Here is a 24,273-nt window from a genome sequence, read left to right on the forward strand (position 1 = left end):
AAAAGAGGAAACAAATAGAGAGCGGTGGATTAAGACAGTAAAGTGGGAGAAGATGCCAAATTTACTGTCACTCTCTCTGCAGCTGCATAAGAAACCCTCTCACAGCTGTGATAATTCATTTTTTAAAACTAATTCCAGGGTAATATTACAATAAGCATAATGTTTTAAATTTACACTCAGTATTTATAATATGTATAATATAAAAAATCGTGAGTTCCCTATCTGTCACTCGCTCAACATTGTGTCGATGTAGTGACACTAGGGGTCACTCTTGTGAGCCCCAAACAACTCTGCTTTTTGAAAAAAGGCCAATGGGAATTGGTGAGTGGAATTTGCATGCCACTCCCCCGAACATATGGGTATAAAAGGAGAAGGTATGCAACCACTCATTCAGATTTTCTCTTCGGAGCCGAGCGGTTGCATTCAGTGCACTGAATTCAATTTCTCCCTACCGATCACCTCAAACTGCTGGATTTTGCAGGCAATGTCCACCCTGGTAGTCCAGGAACGCCACCTTTGGCTCAACCTGGTTGACATGAGAGAGGCTGACAAGGCACGGTTCCTTAATGCCCCCATCTCCCAGGTTGGCCTGTTCGGCGACACCGTCGAGGACTTTGCCCAGCAGTTCTCGGCGGTGAAGCAACAGACAGAGGCCATTCAACACATCCTGCCCCGGCGTGGCTCAAGACCCCGCACCCGTCTGCTCATCGCCAAGGGTGTCCTCCTGCAGCAACAGCACCGGCTCCGCCGCAGCCCGCCCCCGCGGCCCGGCGTGGAGCCCACACAGGAAGCAGATGCCACCCGTCTCACGGCCGGCTGCCAAGAACCCTAGGAAGGCTTCGAAGCGCCCCTGAGACAGGCGACCCAGGGACGAGGAGACCTGCTTCTATGGAACTGGTAGACAGACCCCGGGATTATGCAAATATGCGTTTCCCCCAGTGAGCCTACTTGCACAGACAAGGTCAGGGAGGACAAGGAGCAGGTTGTCCTAGTAGCACCCTACTGGCCCACCCAGATGTGGTTCTCGGACCACATGCACCTCGCGACAGCCCCCCCCCCGGCAAATTCCCGAGGATGGACCTTCTTTCTCAAGGACGGGCCACCATCTGGCACCCACGACCAGACCTCTGGAATCTCCACGTCTGGCCCTTGGATGGGATGCGGAAGACCTAAGTAGCCTACCACCCGCAGTGGTAGACACGATCACTCAGGCTAGGGCTCCCTCTACGAGGCGCCTGTATTCCTTGAAGTGGCATCTGTTTGCTAAGTGGTGTTATTCCCGACATGAAGACCCTCAGATGTGCAGTCAGATCGGTGCTTTCCTTCCTGCAGGAGAGGCTGGAAGGGCAGCTGTCCCCCTCCACCTTGAAGGTGTATGTAGCCGCCATTTCAACACATCACGATGCAGTGGATGGTAAGTATTTGGGGAAGCACGACTTGATCATCAGGTTCCTGAGAGGCGCTAGGAGGTTGAATCCCTACATACCGCACCTCATCCCCTCGTGGGACCTCTCTGTAGTCCTTCGGGGTCTACAGGGAGCTCCCTTTGAGCCCCTGGAGTCAGTTGAGCTTAAGGAACTTTCTTTGAAGACTGCCCTCCTGACTGCACTCACTTACATCAAGAGGGTTGGAGACCTGCAGGCGTTCTCTGTCAGAGAATCGTGCCTGGAGTTCGGTCCGGGTTACGCTCACGTGATCCTGAGACCCCGACTGGGCTATGTGCCCAAGGTTCCCACAACCCCTTTTAGGGATCAGGTGGTGAACCTGCAAGTGCTGCCCCAGGAGGAGGCAGACCCAGCCTTAGCATTGCTGTGTCCGGTGCATGCTTTATGCATCTATTTGGATTGCACGAAGAGCTTTAGAAGCTCCGAGCAGCTCTTTGTCTGCTTTGGTGGGCAGTGGAAAGGAAGCGCTGTCTCCAAACAGAGGATCGCCCACTGGGTAGATAAGTTCCGGGACAGCTGGCCAGGTGAACTGCTTGCGCATAGCGCCTTTCCCCTCCCATGAGGTGAAGACGTGTGCTTTTGACTCCCAGTCGTGTTCACAAGCTGTGATCCCTGGATGAATTTCCTCCTTAGCCCTGTGGCAGACAAGTTTGCTGAGAAACTCGCTGCCAGCCTAGTACATGTGCTAATTAGGCCCTGTACTGAGGTAGGTGCTCCACATGTGCTGGCTCCCTGTAGGTGACCCCACGTGATATCTTCCGCTAAATCGTTTCCCTGTCTGTAAACTGCATCTTCCTTGGGCAGAGGCCCCTCTGCCCCGGTCACCATATTTGTAGAAACTCCTCCCCCCTCAGGTAGGACCTACCATGGGACTTCTCCACATGACATACTTCTGACAAGACTCGGTAAGTCCATGTGACGTATTTCCACTCAAAATACCCCCCCATTTCTCTGGGCAGGGTGTGGTCTCCGCGATGTCTTCCCCTTGGAAGTGACACCCCCCCGACGTAGACATTTATGGCCCCCAGTCGGTTAACAAATTTCGCTCTTTTTGGGGAGAAAAAAGGAAAGAGGCCACGGCTGGGCTAGCCTGTCCCTATTTTTTGGGCAGTCGACTTGTTCCCGAAGGACCGTTCGACGCTCATAAGAGTGTTGAGGGAGGTTACGTGACAGCCTGGTGCGCTGGCTACGAGGCACACAGCGGTCTGCCCATCTCGCACCGCCAGTCCACGTAACACAGTTCAGATAGTTGTGGCATTTTGTATAGGGACCCATAGTGTCACTACATCACACAATGTCGAGTGAGTGACAGATAGGGAACGTCCTGGTTACTTTCGTAACCTCCGTTCCCTGATGGAGGGAACGAGATGTTGTGTCCCTCTAGCCACAACACTGAACTACCCACTGAAATGGCCGGGACTTTGTCTCGGCTCCTCAGCACAAAACCTGAATGAGTGGTTGCATACCAGCTCCTTTTATACCCGTATGTCCGGGGGAGTGGCAGGAAAATTCCACTCGCCAATTCCCATTGGCCTTTTTTCAAAAAGCAGTTTGGAGCTCCCAAGAGTGACCCCTAGTGTCACTACATCGACACAACATCTCATTCCCTCCATCAGGGAATGGAGGTTACGAAAGTAAACAGAACGATTTACACTGCTAAATAAGGTGGATACGCATCACAGTCTGTGAAAAAGGACTATTATAATTGCTTTCTGTCATGTTATGTCAATTTGCATAGTAATGTCTTTTATAAAGTAAAAATCTTTATGGAATATTAAAGTATGAATCAAAGGTTTTAAAGCCATTAAAGAATCTTAACATTTGAGCTTTTGCACAGATCCAGTCCAATAATTGTGAAATGCACAGGGCTCTACTTGGTTCAAGATAAATTTAGGCTCAGATATTGGTCTTTATGGCATAAACTGTGTGACTATTAATGTGAGATTTCCCATTTGCAGCTTTACATAAACATTTTTACCATTAACAGGTACAAATCCATGAGGGACCTGAAGTGTTGTGTTTTAATAATGAAGCTTTGCTAAGCAGTAGGTACAGCAGATGTTGATGAGGAAATGTTTGTAAAGATTAATGACTGAACAAATGGCTGCTATAATCAAACAATTAGTTAATTGATTCTTCATGCATATCCTGAGCTCTGTGGCAAACTCTATGATAAAATCATGTTATTTAATAAGGTTCATGCCTCAACAACAAAATGTTTGCAGTATAACTTGATGACTATGACGATAATGATGTTGATTGTTATTACACTGATGTCAGGTTCGGTATTGTACCTCCCTGGATGATGAGGAAAAGAGGGAACTAAAGATTTTTAGCAACCAGCGAAAGCGAGATAATCTAGGCAGAGGCACAGTCCGCCCTCTACCTCTCACTATTACTGGAGCTATATGTGAACAGGTACATTTTATAAATTATAACACCCATGCCTTGTTTGAAGTAAAAATATAGATAGATATGTACTATCTGCACCCCAGTAGTAATATATACTGTATATGTGTGAATACTCTCTCTCTCTCTCTCTCTCTCTCTCTCTCTCTCTCTCTCTCTATATATATATATATATATATATATATACTATTAGTATAGTATAGTATAATATAGTATAGAATAGTAGTAAATAGCTTGGGCTTTTAATTAATGGAGACTGAAGGGATAGCTCACCCAAAAATTATAATTCTCTCATCTTTTACTCATCTTCTTGCATCTGCAGACTCATATGACTTTCTTTCTTCTACTGAACACAAGCAAAGATTTGTTTCTGTCAATACAATGTAAGCCAATGGGGTCCAAAACTTTCAAGCTTCAAATAGAACATAAAGGCAACACAAAAGTAATCCATATGACTCGAGTGGTTTAATCCATATCTTTTGATGCAATACAATCAGTTTGGGGTGAGAAACTGACCAAAATTAAAGTCCTTATGCACTGTAAATCTTGACATCTGCAGTCTCCTTTGTTCATGAGAGAAGCTCAAAGCTTTAAAAAATGCCAGAAGCCGGATTCGATTTGGAATCTAGTATGAAAGTAATTAGCATTTTCTGGGGTGCAAAAAGCTACGCAGTGTGGCCAGTGCTATTTATACCTGGGTGCAAGGAATCAAATAATATTTTCCAATCATGCTCAATTACTACATGTGACAGAGTTGACCAAACAAATAACAAAGCAAGATGCATTTAATGACATGTCTCTCTTTCATAGTGTGGAGGTCAAATCAATGGTGGTGACATTGCAGTTTTTGCATCACGGCTTGGCCACGGCCTGTGTTGGCACCCTCACTGCTTTGTGTGCTGCATGTGTGCTGAACTGTTGGTGGATCTCATATATTTTCACCAGGATGGCAAGATCTACTGTGGCCGCCACCATGCTGAAAGACTCAAGCCACGTTGCTCAGCATGTGATGAGGTAAGCTGAACATCTAAACACTAAATCCAAGCATCTGTTCCTCTGTGAGAATAAACCCTGATCCCAAACACAGTCCAAAGCATTTCCTGTAGGTGAGCCAAGTATCTGTGACTGCTCAATAACCAGAAGCCCTGCATCTGAACACAAAATCGCTTTTAGAATGTCTGAACATCAAAACCCATACACACATCCACTCCATAGCCAAAAGTGTGTGGACACCCAAACACAACACCGATGTTGAAGCATAGGCAATAATAGTCCTCTTTTGGCTGGGAAGGCTTTCCACTAGATGTTGGAACATGGCTGCTGGGATTTGCTCCCATTTAGACACAAGCTGGCTTGCATTTGGCATTTCAGTTCATCCCAAAGGTGTTCAGTGGGGTTCAGGCTGGAACTTTGTGCTGTCCAGTCAAGTTCTTGCTGGAACAGAAAAGGGCCTCAATTTTACTAAACATTTTGGTGTAAGGAAGGTTTACTTGTTCCTACTCCTGGAAAGCCACCTTCCTGCAGAGTTTAGTTTCAACCCTGCTCCAACACACTTGGCTGAAATGTTTAAGTAAACCCAAAGATCTTGGTTAGTTGGTTTAGGTGCGTTTAATAAGACTTGGAACTAAACTCTGCTGGAAAATGGCCTTCCAGCAGCAGGAATAAGTAACCCTGGTCTAAGGAAATTACACGGCTATATGCTTGATTTTATTCACCTTTAAAGGCCCAGATATACTTCATATGAAATCTAAGAACGGATGGGTATGAAGTCAGTTAGAACAAAATCTGGCCAAAAAGTTGTTTTTGCATTCGTTTTGGTGGTTTGTTACAGCTCAACTGGGCAAAATTTTTGGAAAACTTCTAACCAGCTGCTAAACACCTTCTTTCTGCCATTGGTCCACGTCATCAGTAGGTGTGACCTAAAGCTCCACCTACTACTTTGTTTACGTTTTTCAGTCAGTATTCATTATGAACATACCAGCTTGCAAGACCATGTCATGTGATTTTTTTTTGTTTTGTTTAATTAGTCTACAAAAGGAATCAAATCAACTCAAATACTCTCAAATGCCCATTCACTCATGTGCCATCTTCAGCAAAAGCCATTCACATATCTGCCCAAAGTAAGATATGCCTATCATCATTCTTTTGTCTTTATTCTGAATAATAACACTCTTATTTGAACCTATCTTTGCAGTAGTATCGGTGTCATCATAAATTACAAAAACAGAGTGTAATCGGCATATATTCTGGCTGCGCATAGCGTGTTAGCGCATAGGGTTGGGAACAGAGAACCGGTTCTTGTTCAGAACCGGTTCCATTCTTTACAAAATACCGGAATCGGATGATCTTTGTGACTTTCGGTTCCATTAACGGTTCCCCTGCGTGTATTTTCCGCCAATGCGGCTGGAACACCGCTGGTATTGGTATTAATCTTACACTGATGTGCAAGTTATGAATGTCCAACTCGAAATTAAATAAGAACTGTTGAAGTCTTTCAAGCTTGAAGTACAACATTAGACAACAGAACACAGTCTAAACTGTCTCTGGAACTGTTACTGTTATGTCATGTGACTTTAGACCTGTGAGACTTTAATCAAGCAGTGCAGTTACTGACTGGCTGTCCATATTACAATGTTTAATTAAAGATACACGAGTTTTGTAATACAAAGAATTTATGTATTTTTTCAAATTAATTAATGAAATATGCCACACATACAGTCTAGATATAGCCTAGTTAGGATCAATTATTGGATATGTCTCTAAAAAGTCAGCAAACACACCTTTTACAATAATTGTATTACAGTTATTCCTGATTAGTTATATCTGCTCCGTAGAAATCTTAAAGGATCTCATCATTTGGCAACAGATTGCAGAGGAGAGTAAATCCAATAACAATTTCATTTCTCAATTTCAAATAATTCTTCCTTAAAAGTAATAAAAGAACTACTGGAATCATTACTAGAACCGTCAGGAAGATGGAGAATCCTTAAGAGGAATCGGAACCGGAATCATAAATTCCTAACGATTCCCATCTATATTAGTGCATTAGCATCATGAATTCAGAATCTAAACAAGACAAATTAAACATTTTCTACTGCATATATATTACTTTAAATCATCATTGAGTGGTTAGAAAAGCATTTTTTACTGATCTAGAGTGAATTCTACTCATAGAATGAGGCATAAAGTAATTGAAAACACATTTTAAAGGCTTTCCATGTAGCATCCTCATATTTAAATGTACTTCTAAACACCTCCCACAGCGGTGTGGCTGGCGTCAGAATGTTCACTAACAGTATACCATTGCTCGGCTTTTTAGAACTTCGTTTTACCCCTGAACAAAGAAGAACTCCTCCGGAAGTATATCTGGGCCTTTAGTAATGGGTGCAGCTGAAATAGCCAGACCAGGGTGTAGATAATTACCAGTAGAAGCTGGTGTCCACATTCTTTGTATATAGCCTATAGTGTATATCAGTGTTTTTCAACTGGTGGGTCGCAGGTCTATTCGGACTGGGTCGCGGACAGCAGGGAAAGAACAATGCCATGGTTCTCCCATTCAATATATTTTGGCGGCCGCCTAAGTGATTGCCTATTTAGGACTGCCGAGGTAGATTTAATGATAATCTCACAATCAGCTAAAGGCTTCTCATCTGCACTTTCGCACGAGCATAACGGAACCAGCTCGTGATCATGATCTGTTCTTCTCTCTGGCGCACGCGTGCAACAACCGGGCTTCACTTGAGCGCAGACCTCAAAAGTGATGTGACCAATTTCAATTCTAGTGAGACTTTTCTAGCTTAAAGCATTATGGTGGAAGTCGAACCTCTCAAACAGTAGGCAGCCCAGACATGCCAAACAGCACTGTGGAGGAAAAGAGCAACACTGAGCTATGCGCTCATTTTTTTATTCATTATAAAAATATTATAATTTGTTATTATTATTATTATTATTATTTAGGACTAGCTACACTGACCTAACCATGGTAATGAGGAGCCATGGAGGAGTAGGTTCTGTTTGAATTATGTTTGAAATTAGGAAACAAACGGGATAATAATGGGCTCATATAAGTAAATATGCTCTTCAATTTTTAAAAGGGGTGAGAAAACTTCCTGTCGCTTTTGTTGTTGACGTCAACAACAAAAATAATGTTACTTGATGCATGTCCTTCTACTTGAAAACCATTAACAAAACTATGCAAAATAAAAGGAAATGCGACCCAGGATACATGAAATACAGGTTAAATTTTTTCCTATGATGGGTCGCCACTTGATTTCCAATGTAAAATCTGGGTCCTGAAGCAAAACCAGTTGAGAACCACTGGTGAATATGATATTAAGGAATCTTTATCTCTGTCTTTCTCTGTCTCTCTCCTGTAGATTATCTTTGCTGATGAGTGCACAGAAGCAGAGGGGAGACATTGGCACATGAGACACTTCTGCTGTTTTGAGTGTGAGGCTCCACTAGGGGGCCAGCGGTACATTATGCGCGAGGGCCAGCCTCACTGCTGTAACTGCTTTGAGTCGCTCTACGCAGAGTATTGTGATGCCTGTGGAGAGCACATAGGTAAGAGACCTTTAATGAGCATTCATTTTTTCCTTTAAATATTTTGAATTAGCTTCTTGAGTCCATTGGATTTAGATAAACTAAGGGGCAAGCATCAAGGTTCTTCATTCAGTATTTTTTATGTGTTGTGTTCCTTTTTTACTGACATGCATACATGTTTCTGCTGGTTGGTAATGGTCTTAGGGATCAATTTTTGTGACAGCACTAGGTGCAGCACTACGCACATCAGCAGTGCACTGCGTCTTATAATATATTATAATATATATTTTCATGAGAGCGCTAATTCGAAACATAATTTTCGTGCCATCGCAAGCGGGTGCAGGTGGGAGTGGTCGCGCTATCTTTGGGTGTATGTGTGCAAACTGTGGGTCTTTTGTATGTAAATGAAGTGGCACAAAGTGCAATTTGCAATTTTGATAACCACGTCTAATCTCGGCGCAAAGTCTAAAATCAGTTCCTGCTTTGCAGTTTGGGGATTCCACCAGCAGATTATATCAAAGAGCTATCAATCACTTTTAATACTAGCCATGATTTTTGTGTCAGTAGATTAATATGATTAATAATAATTATACGTTTATTTTGTATAATGCCTTTCCAATGCCCAAGGACACTGTACAGATATTAAACATAAAATATTAAACAGAGAAACATATACAAAATATACTACACTGGGAGAGAAGCAAAGCATATTTCAAGCATGTGAGACACGGGTGAGCAAGATGAGAGCCAACAGTCTCAGAGAGGCCGATAGAGAGCATAAAACACATACATCGCAGTCCAAAGCAGCACAAGCGACAAACAGAGCAGGGGGTGCATTGCATACAGCCCATTTACACTAGCAAATTCGTATGAATGGGCGGTCTTCATTTATATCAACGTTGCTTGACAGGAAATGGAACATATTATAGGACTAAGATGGTGCAATAACCGGAGAAGAACCCCAGAATTAAATTGCACTTGACCCAGCCTATTAGCACATTACCTGCATGATTTCACCAACCCACTTACACCTCGACTTGACGCATACTTGCACGAAAATATAACAGCTTCATGGCCATGCCCTCTGACTTTGTGCATATGACGGATCGCATAGTGCTGCACTTAGAGCATAGTGCTCTTAAAATAGGGCTTAATGTCAACAAAGATGTTTTTAAATATCTTTGTTGAATATCAAATATAGAATATCAAATAAATATCAAATATTACTTAACCATTACAATGGCTGAAAGCTAGCATTCAGTTTGATATTGTTAAAATATTGTCACACAGTAAGAAGGTGACATTATTTACAACACCACTGTTTTAGATGTATTTTTATCTGCAAAAGCTAATTGAACATTTGTTTCTATATCATGTTTTAGGTATTGACCAAGGCCAAATGGCATATGAAGGTCAACACTGGCATGCCACTGAGGAGTGTTTCAGCTGTGCACGCTGCCATCAGTCTATGCTGGGCCGCCCCTTCTTGCCGAAGCAAGGTTTGATCTACTGTTCACGTCTCTGCAGCCAAGGAGACGAGCCTGAGTTGTCAGATTCCTCAGACTCTGCCTTCCAGAGCGCCCGTTCCCGACAGTCACGCCGCAGCGCTCGGATTGGCAAGGATAGTACAAAAGGCAAGAGTGAAGGTGTACGACAGTCATTATCTGGCCCTACACCATCAACAGGTGATAGGCTGTCAGTAGATGCAGAGCCCCTAGCCGTTCAAATGGATCTCCTGTGTGTGTCCAGCCCTGCTCCCAGCCGCACACCTCACCGCACACCGACAAGAACCCCAAGTAGGACCCCAAGTCGGTCTCCAAGTCTGAATCGTGAGCAGACAGTTTGGGTGAACAGGGATGAGCCTTACTCCTCCTACGAGTCTCAACCAAGAGATTCCTCCACGCCTCCGAATCTCCATCAGCTACGGAGCCAGTGTAGCATCCGTAGTGCCTTCCCTCCTTCTCCCAGCCAGCCACCCAAGGTAGTGAGCAGTCCTGAGTCATGGTCCAAAGAACCTCCCAGGGCTAATTCCAAAAAGCCTCCAGCCATAGCTGCTCTGAGAGGTCACTCTTTTAATGAAAACTGGATGCATCATGGCCAGGAATCTGAATTCCATCCTCCTAAGCTCAAAACACAAATGAGCTTCAATGAGGTATCAAGCCGTAATTCTGGATTTTTGGACAAGCGCAGTATCAGCGTGCAAGGTTTCCCTCGAGAGATGCGTCCTCCATTGCTGAAAAGCAGGCACCAATTTGGGCCAAGCTTCAGCGAGCTTACGCCACTAGAACAAACACCCCATGGTTCTGCTGATTCACTGGCCCTTTCCTATGCTACAGGTAGGCACGCATTTAGTTAGACTGGTAATATTAAGCTATATGGTAAAAAGTACATGGACACCCTCTTTTATGCACACTCTACCAGCAGGAGCATCTCATGTTACAAACATTTTCAGTAGAATGGGGCAAACCAAAGAACTCAGTGACATTCAATGTGGCAGTGTCATAGCAGGATGCAGGGTTGGGAGGGTTACTTTTGAAATGTATTCCACTACAGATTACAGAATACATGCTGTAAAATGTCATTTGTAACTTATTCTGTTAGATTACTCAAGGTCAGTAACGAATTCTAAATACTTTGGATTACTTCTCCAGCACTGGTAGATTTTTTCACTTGTTTTGACAGTAGGCTACAGTAAGACAAAATACACGTTAAAAATACATTCTCTGAAAAACCTAAATATCTTATGCAGTGTTGTTTTTAAAACAAGATAAATCAAATTGGATTTAAGGATTTTTAGATCTTTTTATAGGAAAACAATACAAACATTATTATCAAGAATACAATTTTTGCCCTAATATCAAAGGTTTTACTAGAAAAAAGAAATTATGATCCAATGTGAATATTCTTGATAAACAAATATGATTGTGTCTGGTAAAATGTGCATGTAAAATGGCTAGAAATAGCATTTTAGCTTAGCGTAAAGCCGACAATTTACACAAGGTTTATTTCTATTTCTTCTGCCTCAACTTACTTCTCTGTCTGCTCGTATGAATGTAACACATCATAAGAAAGTGTTTCAGCGCTGTTCAAATGCACTTTGGATCACATCATTTGTATGTATAAATGTTTTCCATCTGAAAGGACTAAATATTAAATGAAACAAATGAAAATAAAATGCAAAGTAATCGCTTCAGTAATCAAAATACTTTTTGAATGTAACTGTATTTTAAATACCAGTGATTTAAATTGTAACTGTAGTGGAATACAGTTACTTATATTTTGTATTTTAAATACATATTCCCGATACATGTATTTCGTTACTCCCCAACCCTGGCTGGATGCCATCAGTAAAATGGTTTAATGAGTCTGGTGTGGAAGAACTGGACTAGTTTGTACTTAGCCCAGACCTGAACCCCAGTGAACAAGTTTGGGATAAATTGAAAAGGAGCAATCCCCACAGCCATGTTCAAACTTCTAGTGGAATGCCTTCCCAAAGAGTAAAAGCTGTCATGGAGGACCAACTTCCTATTATTGCCAGTGGTTTTAAAATTAGATGTTCAACAAGCGTGTGTGTGGTGTTCGGGTGTCTACATACTTTTGGCCATGTAGTGTAACATGACAAATTGTAGCACTACTTGACAGGGGAATGTTGAAAAAAACAGATTACTTGGTGTATTTAAACCAGTCACAGTTTTCATCTGGAGTAATTACTGTATTTCTGACCTCTGCCCATTGTTTCTGTCATCACCAGGAAACTCTTTGGATGGGACCAACAGGCGTCAGGAACACCTCTCTCGATTTTCTATGCCTGACCTAAGTAAAGACTCTGGGGTAAATGTTTCTGAGAAGGGCACCATGGGAACTTTGAACTCGTCAATGCAGTTCCGCAGCACTGAATCCCTGAGTTCTGTCCCAAGACATCTTGCCAACATTGGCATGCCTGTCAGACTAAGGTGCCCTCCTCCACTATACTGGGATTCTCCCAGGGGGCTAAGTTTTGAGGACCCAGTCAAAGTTTGCATGGGTCTGGCAGGAAGCATGTCCTGTATGCAGGAAGGTAATGCCCAAGCAATGACACCACGAACAAGACATGCTAAAACACAAGACTCTCCACGACAGCAACGACAGAGACAACTGCACCACCGCAAAAGTCAGAAGGGTCACAAATACTATTATCGCTCCCGTCGCTCTCGATCAGACAATGCCTTGCATTTAGCCACCGAAAACCAGAGTTTCCCAGGGGACCCCATCCAGAGATTCCGCAATGACTTTGAGCGACCGTCGTCCTCGAGAGTGCCACACCATCTCTTTGGAGCAAATTATGGTTATCGACAGCAGTTCTTTAGGCCATGTCCCCGAACCACCTCTGACCTTACCCTGCAGGACCCTGAAGGTCCACAAATTGGGCAGTATATGGGTAGGTATGGTGAAATGGTTGAAGATGAAGGACAGTTTTGCTCTAACTATTCCACTTCTTCTGAGGTGTCTGATGATGAAGCTTACTTTTTGGGCGAAGCCATTCCACGGCCAGTGCAGCTGCGATACTTTGACAATGAGCAGTTGCGACACCGTTATAGTCCTACAATGACGAGTGGTCACACCCAGTTACATACACGCAAACGGCGGAAGAGCAAGAACTGCATCATATCATAAGCAAATGATTATGTGAATATCTGAGTGTTTATGTGTGAGTGGGTGTATGTGTTTGTACTCAAATATCCAACTAAATGGGTTCTAATTCTATTCAAGCATGATCCAGTCATAACTCAAAGTAATAGATCATGAATTCTGAACTGAAATCATGTGCTTACTGTGACTGAAGATGGCACTACAATCAAAAGTATTAACTTCTAGTTATTTGATTGAATCTTAAATATAGCTAAGATTATGAATTGTATTATGTAGAGATCTGTGCAATAACAATCTGCAATGTTACTTTAGTTTGGGTTGAGGAAAGGACTCGGTGTGCACTTAACCGTTCAGAATTAGGATATGGATTTTTATCTTGCTTACTCTGAAATGTTTTACATTCATTAAATTAAAATCATTTGCGTTGCTCTTGTGAAGAATTCAGGATTACTGCTCAGCATATACAGTACCATATAACTCCCAGAGCATCAAAAATCTAATTACAACTCTGTCTCGTCTGTTCTGAGATTACTTGGTTGTGAGTATATTTCTAGACAAGCCTTACTCACTTTCTCTTTATTTATTTTTTTCGTACATTTTTTTGGTATAATTTTGTGGCAATACGGTTTACTCCCCATGCTGCTTACTATTCTAATCATTCTAAATAGCTCCCTTAAATGCGCTCTTCATTGTTTTCAACTTGTTTTATTAGTCACTTTAAAAAAATTTTTTTTAAATGTTTATCTTTATGTTGGGCAATGTTGGGTATAGTTCTGTTTTCAATGCAATATACTGTCTTTTCCAAAATCATTTAACGATCATTTTACCAAATATCATCTTAAAATTAAATGTACTCCTAATGATTTAAAAAAAAAAAGAAAAAAAAAAGCTATATATAATTCATGTAGTATTGTAAATGTTTGTAAATATTGTCTTAAATATTTCTATATTTTGTATCTTCAGATGCATTATTTGTATCATATTGTAGAGTGTAAAAACCTACGGTGACTGCATGTGTATCCCTAGTTGATGTGTTGTATCTTAATTAAATAACTATGTCAACAAACAAACAAAGCCTTTATTTAATTTCAGGTTAAGGAAATTGAAGAGCTAAATTAAAAAAACAATGGATAGTATTTTCTGGTAATATAGTCACATGAGCTGGTCTAAACTAAAGTTTCACTAAATTTTAAGTTGCTTCAGTTTTGCATAATCTCTTTCTGTGATTTTTCTCACACAGCTAATCTTGCATAGTATTACAATTAAAGATTACTGTAGTAGATGACAGTTTCATTTGGAATAATTCCAACAGATATATTGTATCCAGACATAAAAATGGCATCATAATAACACAAACAAGCTTAATACTTCACTGCACAACAATTCAAATGACGTCACCAGTGTTTCAAGTTTATGTACAATGATATTCATTATTCTTTAGTTTGACTTCTATAAATATGTTAAAGGGATAGTTCACCCAAAAATGAAAATTAAATCATTGTTTACTCACCCCTGTGTTGTTATAACTCTATATGACTTTGTTTCTTTTTCTTAACACAAAGGGAGAAATTGTGAAAAAAAATTGTGCTCAGCGATGTCATTCAATGGCAGTTTATGGTGACCACCTCGTCAAGCTTCAATAGGACACAAAAGTATAATTTAGAAGTCTAATAAATTATTCTGTGAGACTCATGATTGTTATGAAAGCATACGATAAGGTTTGGTGTGAAACAAACCGAAATCTAATGTATTATTTAGTGGAAATGTTCACTTACCGTTGATCTGCTGTTCACGTTCATAAGTCTGCACCTCTTTGCACGAGAGCAACAGTAGTTAATCAGCACACGCGAGATGGGGCGTTCAAGCAAAAACTCTTTTTTTTTTCTTCAACAAGACCACCAGTGATATTAACAACAGAAAACACAACATAGCTGCACACAAACCAGAGAACAGAACTTACAAACATGACTGAAGTTTCCAGCCTTATTTGTTTGAACCGGAGTCCTCTGTTAAACAAAGAGATGGGGCTGAAGGTAGCTACAGTCACACTCTGTCCTAATCAAACGGCAAATGACACGCAATAAAAGTTATCTTTTCTAGAGTTTAGTTTTTTATCCTAAGCAGCTGCAATGGGACATTTTGTCGATCGCTTGGTTTCCATATTTGCCGTTGTGCCAAGTAACCCTGTCCGATGAACTGGCACCAGTCCAAAATGCGATGCAAGCGTGAGGCGATCGTCTGTGTTCCGCGACTGCTTTGGGTCCTTGAATAAGGTATAACATGCGAGTAAGGGCAGCTGGTGGAGTTTCTGGTGCCCCCCTCGTGTAAGATGGTGCACCCCTAGGGAGTTGGTGCCCTACGCAGACTGTGTAATATGCTTATAGGGAGCGGCGGTACTGGTAGCTACTTTCAGCCTCCTCCATCACGTTTTTAATTGAGGACTGGACATTGAAATGCATCTATTCTTCCACTACAAACTCTTCAGACATGTTTGTAAGTTCTGTTCTCTGGTTTGTGTGCAGCGATGTTGTGTTTCTGTTGTTAATATTACTGATGGTCTTGTTGAAGCGAAACAAAACAAGTTTTCGCTTGAATGCCCCATCTCACGTGTGCTGCGTAACTACTGTTGCTCTCGTGCAAAGAGCTCTCAAGATCGCGTGCAGACTCATGAACGCGCTCAGGAGTTCAACGGTAAGTGAACATTTTCACGAAATAATCCGTAAGAGTTCGGTTTGTTTCGCACCAAATCTTATTGTATGCTTTCATAACAATCATGAGTTCCCTATCTGTCACTCACTCGACGTTGGTGTCGATGTAGTGACACTAGGGGTCACTCTTGGGAGCCCGAGACACCTCTGGTCTTTGATAAAAGGCCAATGAAAATTGGCGAGTGGTATTTGCATGCCACTCCCCCGAACATACGGGTATAAAAGGAGCTGGTATGCAACCACTCATTCAGATTTTCTCTTCGGAGCCGAACGGTCATGCTCATTGAGCTGAATACTACTGTTCATTCACCTGCTGGATCTGACGGCGCATTTCAGTGGCTTCTCCCTCCTCTGCACTGGTGCACTGCAGAGAACGCCCCTGGGCGCTTCGGCAGAAAAACTAGAGAGTATATTTTCTGAAAGAGCATTTTTCCCCTCTAAAAGAGTATATATTTCTCTAAAAGAGCGCACACACGGAACGTCTTTTTAAAGACGCGTCTTTTTAAAGATGCTTTTCCGATTGTGTGTTATTCCTGGTTGTGCTCGTTATCTCTCGCCTTCTAACGGTCACGATCACTGTCTTTCGTGTCTGGGCACTGCTCACGCGGAGACAGCATTCGTGGATGGTCACATTCTCATTTCGAGAATGTGTCCATGGCAACGTTGCGGTCGCGGCTCGCCTTCGTAAGGAAGCGAGCCACCCCAGAGGCTCCCGCCTCGGTCCTTTTACCCACGGGTTTGAGGCCAGCGCGGCTAGCACTGGGGGCGATTTGGGGACCCCAATGGGACCGCCTCCGCCGGGTATCCCCCCGCGGAACTCCCATTCCCCAGCACGCTCGTCTGCCCCGATCGGGCTTCCGGGTGAGTCCGCCGGCTCGTCTCACGGCGAGTTCGACCTCTTATTCGGAGCCCGCGAAAGTGATGAGCTCTCGAGCGCAGCATCGGAGAGCGGGCTCGTCCAGTCGGAAGCCTCGGCTGGGCTCCTCCCTTCGGGGTCGATGGCCCAGTCACAGGCTGACGCGGAGATGACGACATGCTTTCCCGGACAGCCGCGAGCGTCGGTTAGAGTGGATTTCACCGCTCTTCCCTGAACCCTCGCGGCTCTGTGATTGGTTCCTGGGCTCGCGGCGCCGCTCAAAGCCACGCCCCGCCCCGTTCCTTTCTTCCCGGAAGTGCATGAAGAGCTGGCAAGATCACGGGAGGCACCTTTTACTGCCCGGTCCCGATCTTTTCAGCTTCCCCGCTCTCACTACCCTCGATGGTGGGGCGGCCAAGGGTTATTCGGCAATCCCCCGGTGGATAAAGGCGCTCGCGGTGCACCTATGCCCGCAGAGCGCCGCCACCTGGCGTGGGTGCCCAAAGCCCCCGTCCAAGGCCTGTAGGTTTACGTCGTCTCTGACGGTCAAAGCCTACGGCGCTGCTGGACAAGCCGCCTCCGCCCTGCACGCCATGGCTCTCCTGCAAGTCTGCCAAGGCGCTAAAGGAACTGCACGAGGGTAGTTCCGCCCTAGGATTGATGCAGGAACTGCGCTCGACGACCGACCTCGTTCTCCGAGCGACGGAGGTCACGGCACGGTCTCCCGGGCGGACGATGGCCACACTAGTGGTCCAGGAGCGCCACCTTTGGCTCAACCTGGTCGAGATGGGTGAGGCCGACAGGACACGATTCCTTGCTGCCCCCATTTTCCAGGCGGGCCTATTCGGCAACACTGTCGAGGACTTTGCCCAGCAGTTCTCGATGGTAGAGCAGTAGATGGATGCTAGCCGGCTTGTCCTGCCCCGGCGTGGCTCAAGATCCCCCCATCTACTCATCGCCGAGGGCGTCCCCCTGCGGTGACTGCACCGGCTCCGCCGCAGCCCGCCCCTCCGGCCCGGCCCCGGCGTGGAGCCCACCGCAGGAAGCCGACGCCACCCGTCTCACAGCCGGCACCGAAGAACCCACGGAGGTCTTCGAAGCGCCCCTGAGACGGGCGACCCAGGGACAACGAAACCCGCTGCTCTGGAGCTGGTAAGCAGATCTTCTTTTTGTTACCTTTTGCATTTAATTGCGCTGCATGCCCAAGTGGCTGCAGTACTCAAGAGCTCCGCAAGAGTGGTTTCCTTGTTCCCTGGGTCACATATTCGGTGTGTACGGCTGGCATCATGACCACCGTCCACCACTCCATTTGGCAGGTTGGCGCTCCAGCGGCGGTCTCCCGCCCTGAGCGCCCAGCTGTGGCACAAATCCGCCCCAATGTGACAGTCTCCACGGGTCATGAGGACAGGCCTCTTCCTCTCCCGTCCCAGGCTGTTCCGGGGGTGGTCACAAGGAGCCAGGTAAGTGCTTCGATGTCCTCGGACTCAGCACGGCCACGATGGGGTGTGGCACCTCAAGCTCCGCCCCGCCGCGAGGCCCCACCCGCCAGTACATCCGATGACGTTGTCCCTTTGGTCCCCCTTGCGCGGAACTCGGGTGCATGGCTTGCGCTTTCCAGTCCGTCGCGAGGGCTGGTCCGGACCATCCGACTCGGCTGCACGATTCACTTCGCTGGGCATCCGCCCAGGTCCAGCGGTGTCCACTTCACCTTGGTGAAGGATGGAAACGCTGCTACCTTGCGCGGAGATCGCTACCCTCCTACGGAAGGACGCGATAGAACCTGTCCCTCCAGCCGAGATGAAGAGGGGGTTTTACAGCCCCTACTTCATTGTACCGAAAAAAGGCGGTGGGTTGCGGCCAATCTTGGACCTGCGAGTACTGAACCGGGCCTTACACAGACTCCCGTTCAAGATGCTGACGCAAAGACGCATTCTAGCGAGCGTCCGGCATCAAGATTGGTTCGTGGCGGTAGACCCGAAGGATGCGTACTTTCACGTCTCGATCCTTCCTCGACACAGACCCTTCCTGCGGTTTGCGTTCGAGGGTCAGGCGTATCGGTACAAGTCCTCCCTTTCGGCCTGTCCCTGTCTCCTCGCGTCTTTACGAAGATCGCAGAGGCTGCCCTTGCCCCGTTAAGGGAGGTGGGCATTCGCATTCTCAACTATCTCGACGACTGGCTAATCCTAGCTCACTCTTGAGACGGGTTACGCGCACACAGGGACCTGGTGCTCTCACACCTCAGCCGACTAGGGCTTCGGGTCAGCTGGGAAAAGAGCAAGCTCCTCCCGGTTCAGAGCATCTCTTTTCTCGGTTTGGAGTTGGACTCAGTCTCCTTGACGGCGCACCTTATGAACGAGCGCGCCCAGTCGGTGCTGGCCTGTTTGAAGGCGTTCAAACAGAAAACAGCGGTTCCACTGAAACATTTTCAGAGGCTCCTGGGGCATATGGCGTCCTCGGCGGTGGCCACCCCGCTCGGGTTGATGCATATGAGGCCGCTTCAGCACTGGCTCCAGACTCGAGTCCCGAGACGGGCATGGTGCCACGGGACACACCGCGTGGCCATTACGTCGGTCTGTCACCGTCTTTTCAGCCCTTGGACCGACCTCTCATTTCCACGAGCAGGTGTTCCGCTAGAACTGGTCTCCAGGCGCGTCGTGGTCACGACAGACGCCTCCAAAATGGGCTGGGGCGCTGTTGGCAACGGGCACGCAGCTGCCGGCCTCTAGACGGGTCCGCAGCTGCGTTGGCACATCAACTGCCTCGAGTTACTGGCAATTCTGCTCGCCCTGCGGAGGTTCCGGCCGTTGATCCAGGGCAAGCACGTGCTAGTTCGGACAGACAGCACGGCAGCGGTAGCATATGTCAACCGCCAAGGCGGTCTGCGCTCCCGCTGTATGTCATAACTCGCCCGCCGTCTCCTCCAACGGAGTTAGCAGCACCAAGTCGCTGCAAGCCACTCACATCCCGGGCAACCTCAACACTTCGGCGGACGCGCCGTAACAACAGGTTACCCTCAAGGGAGAGTGGAGACTCCACCTTCAGGTGGTCCAGCTGATTTGGAGTCGATTCAGTCAGGCACAGGTGCACCTGTTCGCCTCCCAAGAATCCTCCCACTGCCCGCTCTGGTACGCCCTCACCGAGGCCTTCCTTGGCATAGACGCGCTGGCACAGCTGGTCCCCTGGCATTCGCAAATATGCGTTTTCCCCAGTGAGCCTGCTCGCACAGACCCTGTGCAAGGTCAGGGAGGACGAGGAGAAGGTCGTCCTGGTAAGCACCCTACTGGCCCGCCCAGACGTGGTGCTCGGACCTCACGCTCCTCGTGACAGCTCCCCCGGGCAAATTCCCCTGAGAAAGGCCCTTCTTTCTCAGGGAAGGGGCACCATCCGGCACCCGCGCCCAGACCTCTGGAATCTCCATGTCTGGCCCCTGGACGGGACGCGGAAGACCTAAGCCGTCTCCCACCTGCGGTGGTAGACACATTCACTCAGGCTAGGGCTCCCTCTACGAGGCGCCTGTATGCCTTTAAGTGGTGTCTGTTCACTAAGTGGTGTTCTTCCCATCAGGAAGACCCCCAGAGGTGCGCAGTCAGATCAGTGCTTTCCTTCCTGCAAGAGAGGTTGGAAGGGAGGCTGTCCCCTTCCACCTTGAAGGTGTACGTTGCTGCCATAGCAGCACACCATGACGCAGTCGACGGTGAGTCCTTAGGGAAGCATGATCTGATCATCAGGTTCCTAAGAGGCGCCAGGAGGCTGAATCCCTCCAGGCCACGCCTCGTTCCCTCATCGGACCTCTGTAGTTTTTCAGGGTCTACAGAGAGCCCCCTTTGAGTTTTGCAGTCAGCCGGGCTTAAGGCACTCTCCTTGAAGACTGCCCTCCTGACTGCGCTCACTTCCATCAAGAGGGTAGGTGACCTGCAAGCGTTCTCTGTCAGCGAAACGTGCCTGGAGTTCGGTCCGGGCTATTCTCACGTGATCCTGAGACCCCCGACCGGGCTATGTGCCCAAGGTTCCCACCACTCCTTTTAGAGACCAGGTGGTGAACCTGCAAGCGCTGCCCCAGGAGGAGGCAGACCCAGCCCTGGCGTTGCTGTGTCCGGTGCGCGCTTTGCGCATCTATTTGGATCGCACGCAGAGCTTTAGACTCTCTGAGCAGCTCTTTGTCTGCTTCGGTGCACAGCGGAAAGGAAGCGCTGTGTCCAAGCAGAGGATCGCCCACTGGCTCATTGACGCCATAACTATGGCATGTCTCGCCCAAAACATGCCGCCCCCGGTAGGGCTACGAGCCCATTCTACTCGTGGTGTAGCGGCTTCTTGGGCCCTGGCCAGAGGTGCCTCTCTAACAGACATTGCAGAGCAGCGGGCTGGGCAACACCCAACACCTTTGCAAGGTTCTACAACCTCCGGGTGGAACCGGTTTCGTCCCAGGTAGTGGCACGCAACACAAGCGGATAAGCCCGGGATAGCCGGCCGGGTGTATCGCTTGCACATAGCGCCTTCCACCTCCTTTTGAGCTGAAGACGTGCACTGTTAATTCCCAGTAGTGTTCACAAAGGTTGTTCCCTGGTTGACTTCCTCCGAGCCCTGTGGCAGTCGAGTTTTCGGAGAGACTCGCTGCCGGCCCAGTACACGCGCTAACTAAGAGCCCGGTTCTGGGGTAGGTGCTCCGCATGTGGCGGTTCCCTGTAAGGCTAACCCCATGCGATCTATATCTTCCGCTAGTTCGTTTCCCTACTGGCAAACTGCGTCTTCCTTGGGCAGAGCCCCTCAGTCTCCATGTTGTAGTAACTCCTCCCCCATTGGGTAGGATCTACCTTGAAGGCTCTCCACATGGTTGGAAAGACCATGTGATGTATTCTTCCACTTAAATATCCCCCCTCTCTTGGGGCGAGGTGTGGTCTCCGCGGTGTCCTCCCCTTGGGAGGGACACCCCCCGACTAGACCTGGCGGCCCAGTCGGATAATCCCCCTTCTTTTTTAGGGAGTGGAAAAAGAGAAGGGGAAAGAGGCCATGACTGGGTTAAGCCTGTCTCTATCTCTGGGTAGTCGACTTGTCCCCAAAAAGGGCCGTTCGACACTCATAACTGTGTTGGGGGAGGTTACGTGTCGACCTGGTGTGCTGGCTATGAGGCACACAGCAAGTCTGCCCACCACACACCGCCAGTTCACGTAACACAGTTCAGCCTTGTGGCGTTTTGTATAGGGACCCCTAGTGTCACTACATCGACACCAACGTCGAGTGAGTGACAGATAGGGAACGTCATGGTTACTGGTGTAACCTCCGTTCCCTGATGGAGGGAACGAGACGTTGGTCCCTCCTGCCACAACGCTGAACTACCCGCTGAAATGGCCGGACCTTATATCGGCTCCTCAGAGTAAAACCTGAATGAGTGGTTGCATACCAGCTCCTTTTATACCCGTATGTTCGGGGGAGTGGCATGCAAATACCACTCGCCAATTTTCATTGGCCTTTTATCAAAGACCAGAGGTGTCTCGGGCTCCCAAGAGTGACCCCTAGTGTCACTACATCGACACCAACGTCTCGTTCCCTCCATCAGGGAACGGAGGTTACACCAGTAACCATGACATTTCATGGAATAATTTATTAGACTTCTGAATTATACTTTTGTGTTCTTTTGAAGCTTGAAGAGGTGGTCACCATAAACTGCCATTGTATGACATCACTGAGCACATTTTATTTTATTTTTTTCACAATTTCTCCCTTTGTGTTAAGAAAAAGAAAGTCATATAGGGTTATAACAAAACAGGGGTGAGAAAACAATGACTGAATTTTCATTTTTGGGTGAACTAATCCTTTAAGTTTGTTAACATCATAATATGCTATACATAATAGGTTTGCTGCAACTTTTAAAAGAAATAATTCTTTGTAAAAATGGTAATGTCTACCTATAAGCAGAAATAAATACATTTACAGTCATATCATTTTACACATTATAGTATGTTTTAGGAAACATATCTTCTTTTAATATGTCATTAACAAATATGATGTACTGTAATGCATAACTGATCGGTAGGTGATGCACATTTAAACATAAATATGTTCAGTTATGCATTATATAATGCAATAATATTAATATTTATGCAAATCATTATAAAGTGTAACCATTTAATAATATTAAAATTAAACATGCTGTAATTTAATTAAATAAGATGAGTTCACATTATCCATTTTTCTTGTTTTACATTTTTAGCTTGAATTTCAATGTATTTTAAAATATGTTAATGACATCGTGAGAAAATCTGAGCAATAAAACTCAGCATCAGCACTACAAAATGTTAAACTCCTCAGAATTCAAGAGATGTTTTAAATTATGCTCTCATAACACAACATGTGCAAATTACTAATGAAAAAAAAAAAAGATCAAAATAAAAGTAAAAACACAACATAAATCACGCTAGACATTATTTCCAATTATGAGAATATCTGATATTACAGGCTAGACAATTAAAGATCTATTTATACCTTCAACTACTTACAGTGTTGATTATACCTATTAGCTTAAAAGGCTGTTTATTTTTCTTTTTTTAAATTGCTGACGCAATCCTTTGAAGCTTTCAATATGTCTCCTGGAGATCTACTTTCCTGCAAAGTTACTGATCTAACACACATGACAGTGAAGTGAACCCAAAGTCCTTAAAAGGTCTACACTCATCACTTGATGGTGTGTAGTTGTGAGGGGGATGGATTGTGTGGCTCTCAGGAGTCATACTCATGAATAAATTGCTCCATGGCCTCGACGCAACGCAAGCCAATGTCCCTCAAGTTTTCACGCAGAGACACCTGAATTGGCCTCTCCAAGGATGGATCCTTAGCCACCAACTTCTTCACAACCACTCCAAATGTATCACAGTCCTGCCGATACACCTGTAGGAATACACACATATTATGATGCACATGTACAAACTATTGTAAAAATGTAGACATAGTTGTTGTTACTTTTAGCAAATTTACTAAAAATAATAACCAATTACCAGTTTGTAATACAACCAATATCTTGACTAAATATGGTCCTAACACATTTTCAACACATACACAATACATAGAGTACACAAACATTATGGAATTTTCTATAAAAGGTTAATTGATGTGAAACAGTATGTACACCCTCTTTCAATTTAGTGTTTTACATTTCAGTCTATAAATAACAACCATTTTGTCCTATTGCATCCATACAAATTAAGAAGGTAATTACAGCCAGGTGTTACTTATAAAATTGTTTAACTAGATCATGATGATGTGTGACCACCTCTATAAAAACTATTAACAGATTATTGATGTTAATAGCATACAAAGACTTCAAAACAATATGAAATCATTGATTATACATAATCAGTATACATCGAGAAGGAAATCTGTTTTTAAAGACATGCTAATCTTCCCAAAAAATGGGCATCCAAGCAAGGTAGGACAGTATAATGCTCATAGAAATCACAGACAATCTGGGATCTACAGGCCCTGGTTAACATGTTAATGCTCATGATGGCTTGATCAGAAAAGACTCAACAAGGAAGGATAACCAGGAGTAAATGTCTTCTATCAAAAAGAACACACCAACATAATTGTGTGCACACCAGAATATAAAATCACAAGATTTCTGAAACAGTATCCTTTGGGTAGACACAACCTGAATGGAGATGTGAAGTTCAAGCACAGCTTCAAAAGTTGA

The 24,273-nt window shown here is 45.4% G+C and overlaps 2 protein-coding genes across 3 annotated transcripts in view; one reads left to right on the top strand and one right to left on the bottom strand.

Moving 5' to 3' along the window:
* Positions 1-14,852, top strand: part of LOC127415293 (prickle-like protein 2) — a 123,054-nt gene extending 108,202 nt beyond the window's left edge. For both annotated transcript variants that reach the window (XM_051653991.1, XM_051653992.1), the window contains exons 4-8: positions 3,726-3,863; positions 4,665-4,868; positions 8,231-8,417; positions 9,779-10,732; positions 12,148-14,852. In XM_051653991.1, the coding sequence (XP_051509951.1) occupies positions 3,726-3,863; positions 4,665-4,868; positions 8,231-8,417; positions 9,779-10,732; positions 12,148-13,049 (2,385 nt within the window). In that variant the 3' untranslated portion in view covers positions 13,050-14,852. The remainder of the gene's footprint in view (positions 1-3,725; positions 3,864-4,664; positions 4,869-8,230; positions 8,418-9,778; positions 10,733-12,147) is intronic.
* A 7,411-nt stretch (positions 14,853-22,263) lies between these two features.
* The window catches only part of LOC127415292 (periphilin-1-like), a 64,728-nt gene continuing 62,718 nt past the window's right edge, over positions 22,264-24,273 (bottom strand). The window contains exon 6 of the mRNA XM_051653990.1: positions 22,264-23,471. Within this exon, the coding sequence (XP_051509950.1) occupies positions 23,304-23,471 (168 nt within the window). The 3' untranslated portion in view covers positions 22,264-23,303. The remainder of the gene's footprint in view (positions 23,472-24,273) is intronic.

This window comes from Myxocyprinus asiaticus, chromosome 24 (genome assembly GCF_019703515.2).
Source record: "Myxocyprinus asiaticus isolate MX2 ecotype Aquarium Trade chromosome 24, UBuf_Myxa_2, whole genome shotgun sequence".
Taxonomy (NCBI): Eukaryota; Metazoa; Chordata; class Actinopteri; order Cypriniformes; family Catostomidae; genus Myxocyprinus; species Myxocyprinus asiaticus.